General features: G+C 42.7%; 1 protein-coding gene across 2 annotated transcripts in view; it reads left to right on the forward strand.

The window, feature by feature from the left end:
* Nucleotides 1–4,834: 4,834 nt before the first annotated feature.
* Cnmd (chondromodulin) overlaps nt 4,835–9,896 on the forward strand; it is a 42,718-nt gene continuing 37,656 nt past the window's right edge. Inside the window, exons 1-2 of one of the 2 annotated variants that reach the window (XM_004646197.2) lie at nt 4,835–5,131; nt 5,515–5,655. In XM_004646197.2, coding sequence (XP_004646254.1) covers nt 5,060–5,131; nt 5,515–5,655 — 213 coding nt within the window. In that variant the 5' untranslated portion in view covers nt 4,835–5,059. The remainder of the gene's footprint in view (nt 5,132–5,514; nt 5,656–9,896) is intronic. The other variant, XM_004646196.2, reaches the window with a different exon arrangement.

The following is a 9,896-nucleotide window of genomic DNA, read 5'->3' on the forward strand; positions in this document are numbered from 1 at the left end:
AGGCAGTCTTTTTCCCAACGTGAATTGTTTCTCCTCTGCTCTGCCCCTTTGCCATCCCACCCTGCTTGGAGTTAGTCAACTATGAACTGAAACCTCTACAAACTGTGAGCTAAGTACACCTTTTCTCCTTTAGCCTTGGGTGTGTAGTGTTTTGCCTCAACAGCAAAGAAACCAAGACACCTTCTTTTCATCAAAATTTCTTCTTCTGAAGTTCATGTATTCATTCATACTACCTTCTTCTCTCCCTCATGTCTGACTAGGGAGAACCTGCAGGCCATCCTTCCACTTTTCTTAATTTCTTCAACTCCACAATTTTTCTTTCCATTACATCTCCATTTCACCCATGGCAACTGCTATCGTCTGAACATTTGCCTCTGTCTTTAAAAATCATATAGTGAAAAAAAAATCATTATAGTGGGATTAAAAGGTGGGGACTTTAGAAGATGATCAGATGAGCTGAATGCCTTCTAACAAAGGCCTGAGTGAGCTGCTCACTCCATCTACCATTTAAGATACAGTGAAAGGACACTATCTGCAAATATAAGGTAAGCCCTAACCAGCAGATTCTGACAATGACTTGACCTTGGAATTTCCAGCCTCCAGAACTGTAAGCAGCAAATTTCTGTAGTTTTTGAGTTGGCCAGTCTGGGGTGTTTTATTGAAAAGCAAACTGAATCCACTACAGCAATTCTAAAAATTCACACCAATCCTAACACCCTGATTTCAGTATCCCCAATACATGAACGTCATTATCTCTAGTTCCCCTCGTCAGTGAACTCACAATTTAGACAACACTTTCATGAAAAACATTTAATTCCCAAGGAGGGCTTAAATTCTGAGTTATCTTTGACCCTTCCCTATTCTGAGTTAATTAGCCTCTTCTCACCTCACAAGTCTCCCTTCCCAGACTAGACCCTAAAGGCACACAGACACAGGCTTGGGCTTTCTGCAGCTATGAAGATCAGTGTTAACACTCAATTACCCCAACAGTGTCTGCTCCTTTTGTTCAGCATGATGAGGCCCCACTTTCTCCTTTCATGCTCTCCAGCCCCACTGACTGCTCTTATAAATTTCCTACTATGTTCCCCATTCAATTGTTACTGACTGTTCTTTCCCACGTGCCACAGGCCTGAATCAATCCACCAGACTCTCCATCTCAGCAAGTCATCTTCTCTGCTTTGTTACTGACACTACCAAGAACAAAATCATCCCTTGAATTTTTTTTTTTTTTTCGGAACCGGGGATTGAACTCAGGCCCTTACGCTTGCCAGGGAAGCACTTTATTCCACTGAGCCATCTCCCCAGCCCCATCCATTGAATTTTTAATGTGCTCAAAACTTAGGCAGTGCTTCCCATATCTGCCCAGTTGTGCTCTGGGGCTTTACTTCTCTCTCCTCATACACCTCATACTCAATCCCCAGAGCTTTTTTTCTCCCCAACATTGGTCTCAAAACCATTCTTTTCTTTTCACCTCCATCTTTCCAATTGCTTTAGTTCTGACCGTAATTATCTTGCACCTGGACCACTGAAAGAGCCTCTAAAAATTTTTCATCACTCTTAAGCATCATCCTATAAACACATTACTTTAAAGTGGTTGGAAATACGTGACTTTAGCAGAAGGTGATCAAAGGAAGCAACCAATGTCTCTGCTCAGCTCCCTCCCCTCAGGCTACAGTCAGTTGTTTTTCGGTCTATTAGTTAAGAATGTATATATAAAAAATAATGTATAGGGCCAGGGAGATGGCTCAGTAGGATAAGCACTTGACTGACAAACACAAGGATCTGAGTTCAATCCCCGGTTCCACAAAAAAAAAAAAAAAAAATGTGTAAATGAGGCAAGGTCTTGTACTCTGTATCCTCCAAGACATGTGTGTCCCCAGTGTTTGTGTGCACCACTTACTCCCTCCAGTCCCTCTCTCTAGACTAAGGTTCATCTTGCTTTATCCCTTTCGCTCCATTCCCATCTGTCTATCTATCATTCTTCCCCTTTTTCTGTAGCCTGAAAACTTTGAGAGGATAGTCAAGAGGACCTACCTTGGTACTCTTCTACTCCTGATCGCTCCTGCTGACTTTTCCTTCTCCCCTGCCATGTGAAATTTCTTGAAATTGCTACATTTGAAGCATTCAATACCTTAATATCCACTCACTGATTTTTATTATTTTATTTCTTAAATAGTTAATACATGCTTACAACTCAGAATTCAGAACTTTCTGGAAAGTACCTAGAGAAGCATCTTCCCTGAAATTATTTTTGAAGCTCACAATCTCTTCAGAGGCAATCCCCACTGCCAGTCTCTCATTTATCTTTCCAGGGAGAACATGCACAAATATATTCTTGTTTCTGCTTCTATACAAATGAAGACATTGATACACATTTTTATGTTTTTTAAAACTTAAAATATCTTAGAGATTGTTCTACACCAGTACATCCAAGCTGCCTTATTCCTTTTGATTGCTGCTATGATGATGTGCCATAAATCCTCTACTCTGGACATAGAATATTTGTAATCCTTTGTCCTATCAACTATGCTGCAGTAAGCAACCTTATACATACAATGTTTTTTTTTTCTAATTCTGTGAGTGCACTCATAGAATAAATCCAAAGAAATGAAATTACATTTTGCATTTTGGAATTAAATTGCTCTCCACAGAATTGTACCAATTCATCTACCCACAGAATGATATGGAAAGGCTGTTTTTCCCCCTCATACTCTCCAACAGATTTCTAACACATTTTAATTTTTTCCAATCTAACAGGTGAAAAGGCTGAACACATCAAGGATTCTTCTTTTTAAAAAAATTAATTTTATTGAGAAATAAATAGCAATAAGACAGTTTCACAACAGGTTAGTAGGACAGTTACAATAATTAATACATGCCATATTGTTATCTTCATAGTAGTTATTCATAGTACAAGATGCAGATGTGATATCTTGTCTAAACAATATTAGTACAAATTATATTTAAGTGTTATTTGTTTTTCCTCTGTGAATCTTTTGTGTCTACGGTGTATCTACGTTTGTTGTTTTAATGATTCCAAGGAACATCCTATATTAGAATTTTACTTCCTTAGATTGGGGGTGTAGCTCAGTGGTAATATACTTTCCTAGCATGTGTGAGGCCCTAGGTTTCATCTATAGAATCACAAAAAAAGAAAAAGAGCATTCACTCCTTTCTACCATATATGTTGCAAATATTCTCAGTCACTTTGTGATCCTTGGCAGTATGTCTTATGTGCTCATTAAAACAAGTACAACTACTGTCTTATGATCTGCCCACTCCCTCTTAATTATGAAACCAGAAGGCCAATTTGTGTGCTCATTTATTTCAGCATTTTATATCACTACCCATCCCTCTTGAGTACTCCTATTTGTGTTATCAGCACCAGCTTAACAGGAATCATCTCCCACTTCTGCTGCTATTTCCCTTTCTCTTGCACAGAAATTCATATGACAAATTCCTTTGGAAATGGAGTCTCTGAAGACCATGTTAGCAGCGCCCAGGATGAGCCATGGCAGAAGATCTCACTGGAGGCTTCCCCAGCACCTTCACTTGAGTGGGCCATGAGGACAAGAACAGCAGCCCATCTAGTGCAAAGTCCAAATGAAGCAGGCTCAGTACATACACCTGGCCTCTTGATTTTCTGTTTTCTACACCAAGCTGAGCATATCTAAGAACTGTCTCTCAACTCAGATGAGCTCCAGGGGCCTGGGGAGATGGCTCAGTGGAATAAGTGCTTCCCTGGCAAGTGCAAGGGCCTGAGTTCAATCCCCGGTTCCACACAAAAAAAAAAAAAAGGAGTTGTCAGTTGAGCTCTTACTACTCTAATCCTCTCAAGTCTGAAACTGCAGTCTCACCAAGCTCAGGAGTTGGCAAATCCTTCCAGTTCTGCAGAGGTCTCTTTTCATGGTCTCCATCCCAGTTCCATGTCACCACACTTGTCACCAAGTCCTTGCTTTCATCAGTGTCCCCTCAAGTCTGTGTCTCATGCTGTCATCCCATATATGTAGGCTCCTTCTGCTCTTGCCAAGCACACCTGTCCCCCCAACACACACACACACACACACACTGACTCCTCAGTAGAGAGCTTTGCAGAAATCTAGAACTGAATAGGGAGTTAAGGAAGCCTGGATCCAAAGGAAGTACCGTGTTACCCTAGCACTGGAAGATTGCATTTCCAAAAGTGAATAGCCCCTCCTCTCTTCCACTTAAGACAGTTCTTTAAATACATGTATACCTACACACAAACCTTTTAGCTATTTCTTTGCACACATCAGTGTATGAAGTGGTGCTTGCCATTGTTTCTGTTTGTTGTTGGCTGGTCCTAATCAACCTACTACAATACACTTTTACTCTGGTCTCACTAACACTTAATTCTTCAGGACCCCTTGCCTGGCTTTCACTTGTGCTGCAGTTGTACCCACCCCCTAGACAACCTAGTGTCATGTCCTGTCTCCAAGACTCTGCTCTATGCTCTATGTCCCAGAGCCATCCAGTAATGTCAGGCAGTGGAACGGTATCTTAAGCTTGGTGTGCTCACGCTGATGTCCTCTACCCAGTCTTTCAGCCCTGCTCTCCTCTGAATCCCCTTCCACCAGCACAACACACAGAGACCTGAGGGAAATAGCTCCCAGCCAGTTGTCACAGATGTTCTTAGAGATCTGGGACATTCCAACAGATTCTTAGGTGAAGGGCTACTTGTCCTGCCAATTTAGTATTTCTTGGGGTTTCAGGACTCAGTAACCTTCCCTGAGGGGCACACCCACCCTTACACGCTCAGATTTATCCAGATATTATTCTGAGGCCAGAAAACAGGAGAGAGAGGAGAAAAAAGAATACCCCACTGGTCCAGACTCCTGCCCCAGGGCGGGGAAAGAGAAGGAAAGAAGTGAGACGCTGGAAGGGGTGGGGACCGCTGGGACGGCCCAGGCTGGACTGTGTGGCCCCAGTGTGAAAGTGAGCCAGACACTGGCACTCCCTTTGCGGCGGCGGCAGGGCAGCGAAAACAGAGCCTAGGTACACGCCGAGTTCTAAGAGTCTTGCTCTGACTGCCCAAGCCATGGCAACAAACTCTGATAAAGTTCCCACTGCACTGGTGGGGCCTGAAGACGTCGAGTTATGCAGCCCCCCGGTAAGTACACCCTGAAATCCACCTACCGTGGTGGCAATTTGTACTGCTAGATATAGGGGAAGGGGCACGAATCTGAGAGCCCTAATCTATGCAAGGGGCGGCGTCCCACGTGTGTGTGTGTGTGTGTGTGTGTGAGGGGCACGACAGACACAGACGCTTTGTGCCGGCGGGGAGTACAGAGCTTCAGAGAAGTAACCTACCCCCTGAAGTTTGAGTATGGCGCTTGCTCCCCTGGGGACAACGGACCCTTCGGGAGGGATGAAAGGGCTCTGAAGGAGCCTGGGGCCCGCCATTTCTCACCCACACCCTCGACTCCTGGGGCAAGGAGAGGGCACAGCGAGGTGGGGGCAACTCAGACACGATCCGACACCCCCTGCCCGCAGGCCTACGCCGCGGTGACCGCGAAGCCCTCCGGCCTGGCCCGGCTGCTCAAGGTCAGATCCGTGGTCTTCACTTCGGGGGCGGCACTGCTGCTCTTCGGGGCTATCGGGGCCTTCTACTTCTGGAAGGGGAACGACAGTCACGTAAGTTCCCGACGCAGATCGCAGTCGCGGTGCCCAGCGGAGGAGCTGAGCGCGCGCGCGGGGTGGCGGGGCCTCTGTCCCACTTCCTCGCCCCTAGGTGGAGCCAGAGCGCTGGTCCGAAGCGGCCAGGGGCGCTTGGAGGGGCCTGCTGCTCTCTGATGAGCTCTAAGCCTCCTCCAGGTCCTCTCAGGACACCTTTTCCTTCTCCCTGGCCCCATCCCACGGCTTTTAAGAGGCAACATTTCAGGGAAGTAAATCGGGGTTTTAAGAAGGAATGTTGAAGCAGAACAGCAGAGAACATAGGGGAAACGGGGAGGAAAGCGCTTCTTGACCCAGCTTAAGAAATGCCAGGGGTCCCTTCTCTGAAGGCGGTTTACCCGTCCTTAGAAGAAGAAATAGCACTGAGCGACCTCTAAGGCCTGTCCCCGCCAAGAAAGTCTACCAATTTAAGACCTAAGATGGGGTGGGGGCTGGGCATGTGGTTTCAGACCTATAACTGGGGGTGGAGTTTAATCTTTCACAAAAGCTTTTATGTGTAACCTATTTTTTAATTTTTAAAGAGAATACAAAAAAGTAAAAATAAATTAAAAACTACAGGATTTCAGTAAAGCAAATGGTAGTAATTCAAGTAATGGTCGCTATATTGCACATTGTTATCTTCAAACTTGTTCAAATTACTAGGTATAAACCTGTAAGACTGGTCAAAAAATTAAACCAAATTAAAAAGGAGAAAAAAATTAAGCATTAACTGCTTTTTTCAGTAGACCAGTAGAAATCAGCAACATTGCATTGTATCCCTAGCATAAGAACCTGAAAGAGTAAATAAAATCCAAAAGGTACAATAGATACTGTGAAAGGGAAGAAAAAAAGAAAAAAAAAAAAAAAACCTGTTCAAAAGGAAGGAATAACAGAGTGATCTATTTTTTTTTAATCTTTCTCTGTCTAATGAAAATGTAACTTCCCTAAAGGTCATGTATATCTTTAAGAATAATTCTGGCCTAGTAACCAGTGAATTTAATGTAAGTGTTTCACTAACTACTGTCCTGCCTTCTCTGTAGACAACTATTTATTTAAAACCTCCATGGGCTCTCTAGGAGTATAAAAGCTGCTTCTGAGTGACCTGGGCAGTCTTACAGTGTGTTCTGTAAATACCTGAATGTGTTCTCCTATTTAAAAGGGAGCATTTTATCTTGATGACCTTTGCCAGCTCCAGTATAAGCTTATTTCAACTAATGGAAAAGAGCTCTGTCTCCAGGGTAGGCACAAAGGGCTCTTTCTTATTCACTGTCTTCTGAGGCTCTGTGACTGTTGTTTTTTTCCTTTCTCCCACCATGAAATTCAAAGTATGAACAAATTCCAGTACTTAGAGAAAATGGTGCTGAAAGCAATTCAACCATTTTACACATCACATCTTCGGCAGTCATTGCCTAATTTGTATTTTTAACTCAATTGCCTAATGTAGATAAGCATATCATTTAGCACTGAGTCTGATTTAGACTATATCAAATTTACAGCATCAATTTGTAGATCAGAACTGCACTGTATTTTGTTTAGATTTGAAAAGTGTCTAGATGTATTTGTATTTTAAATATAGAAGCTGGACCAGATGCTCATATTTGAAAATGGCAAATCTGACTGTGAGAATGGCTTTGATATCTACATCTCCTTAGTAACACGGTTTACACTGTCCTCTCTGTGGTAAATTTTATGGTGTTAGACTGTAAATGCTATCTTTCAGATAACAAAAGTATAGGTCATTTGGGGGATAGAAATAACTTTGATTTTATTTATTTATTTATTTATTTATTTATTGCTAAATGTTTTGGTCATGACATACATAAAAAGAATATCATTTGTCATTTAATTATTCAAGGCAAACTTGGCTAGTTGGCGAGCTTCTTAAGAGAAACTGAACAATCGTACTGAATAAGTGGGACTCCCTCTTAGCAAAGCTTTTACTTTACTGGAAGATATTTGATTGTCTGGTTTAAGAAAGCAGTATTAAATTCTAAGAATAGGACTGATGAGATAGCTCAGAAAACTAAGCACATGCCTGACAAGCGTTGGGACCAGGGATCAATTCCCAGCACCAGCCTTCCACCCAGCAAGCCAACCAGTGAGACCAGGCAGTGGTGGCACAGGTCTATAATCCCAGCACTAGGAAGCCTGAAAACATGAGGATCACTACAAGTCCAAGCTGTGTAATGAGACCATGTGCAAATGCATAAAAAAATTAAAAAATAGACTAAGAATATAGAGAAGTAGTGAATCACATTTTATTGCCAACAATCAAAGTTATTGCTATTTCATACCCAGACCAAATGAAGAAAATCAGGGTAATATTTTTTGAAAGCATAGTCTCCCTACATGTCCAGTGCTGCTCCAACATTATTTGGTCTGAAAAAAATCCCCCAAAATTCTAAATAGGATATATCTGGCACCATCTAGTCATAGCATATTCATGGATCTGCATTCCCAGAATAAAAATCTGAATTATGTAAGCAAAACATAATCAAAAAAGGAAAGACTGTTAAAACAAAGGCATATCAAACTAAATGGATACCCACACTTTGGAATTATTTGTGCCTCTTGCATATCGGTTTACAGAGAAAACCAGCTATAATTTGCCTCCTTTCCCTTTCACATGGTTAATTCCCTGAGGACAGGCCTACACTAATTTAGCTGGAAGACTATGAAGACTATGAAGCATGGGGCACTAATAATCAAGGGACAACTAACTGGGCTCAAATATTGAGGCCATTTTTCATCCGCCTTATTGTAAATGGAACAAGGCATTGAAATATGAGGAATTCTCACCAGCATGAAATAACTGACAATCCCACCCCTTGGGAGGAGGGGAAGAGACCATTGCTTAGAGCCTTTTTTCCCAGACTAATTTTTCTAGACATTTTCCCAAACATAATATAATTAATCTTACAGAACTTAGGCCTTATTAAAAACTCATTAGCAAATATCCTTGGCTGTAAAAGGCACCATATTGAGCAGAATTCTGGCAAATAATAACTTCATTGTACTTGGATAGAAATAGCCTTAGGTGCCAACAGCTCCCTGGGCTTAGAGCAGATAATGTAATTGCTGCTCCAGCAGCCTCGCCTGCTCCCCAGCTCAGAAGATTACAGGCTGTCTCCTGCCCTTCCTTGCCTCTGAGACCCCCATAGCATTAGAATGGAACCAGCTTCCCAGGACTGCTGCAGTGAACAGTTCGCTGTGCTTGGAGATGGGCTGATGCTACATACGAAGGGTGGCATACCCTCCTCAATTAGGGAGCCTCTGTTAGGCAAAGTGAAATTAGGACCATAGGCCACTCTGCTCTTGTTACCTTCCTGTCTGCAAAGAATTTAGAAATAGCTACATTCTTAAATTTTTCTATGGCACATGACTGTAATCTTAGTACTCATGAGGATTACAAGGTTGAGACCAGTCTGGTCAAATATGCAGAAAAAGGCCCTGTTTCAAAAAATAAAAAGGGAGTTAGTAATATAGCACAATTTGAAGGTTTGCTTCTCAATATGAAGAGGAGGGGAGGAGAGGAGAGGGGAAAGAAAGATTTCTTTGCTAGTAAATGTCTATGTTCAGTGTTTTAAGAGAGGGAGAGAGAGAGAGAGAGAGAGAGAGAGAGAGAGAGAGAGAGAGAGAGAGAGACAGAGAGACAGAGAGACTCATCACTTGAGTAGAGGGCATTCATTCCAGCAAGAACTCAAAAGGTAAGACTCCATTGGACAATTATTAGCTCATGTGATCAGTGAGTGCACAAAGAGAACCAGCCAGATTAGAGCCTGCTTTCTCAGATGGACATTTAGAAAGCACTGAGTTTCTAAAACTGGCCTCCTAGTAAGGACCCACCTGAGGGGCCAAGTAAAAGCAGATTGGTGGGCTCTGCTCCAATTCTAATAATATCCCCTAGAAGTAGTTCCTCTGATTAAGTCATCTTGGGAGACAGTAAACTGCAGGCATATGAGTTCTCAGAGGGAGGGAAGGAGGGCCAAGCTGAGATGAAAGCTGCTGCCACAAAGGGTTGGGGTAGCAAAACGATTTCTACATCTCTGATAGTGCTTTGTGGCTCTTGTAATAATGCTTTTATTTTCAAGTAGTGATCCAGTACAAACAGATATGTTGGGGCCAGGGAGAAGGCTCAGTGGAATAAGTGCTTCCCTGGCAAGCGCAAGGGCCTGAGTTCAATCCCTGGTTCGAAGAGAGAGAGAGAGGGAGAGAGAGAGAGA

Source organism: Octodon degus, unplaced genomic scaffold (assembly GCF_000260255.1).
Source record: "Octodon degus isolate 3935 unplaced genomic scaffold, OctDeg1.0 scaffold00258, whole genome shotgun sequence".
NCBI classification, from domain to species: Eukaryota; Metazoa; Chordata; class Mammalia; order Rodentia; family Octodontidae; genus Octodon; species Octodon degus.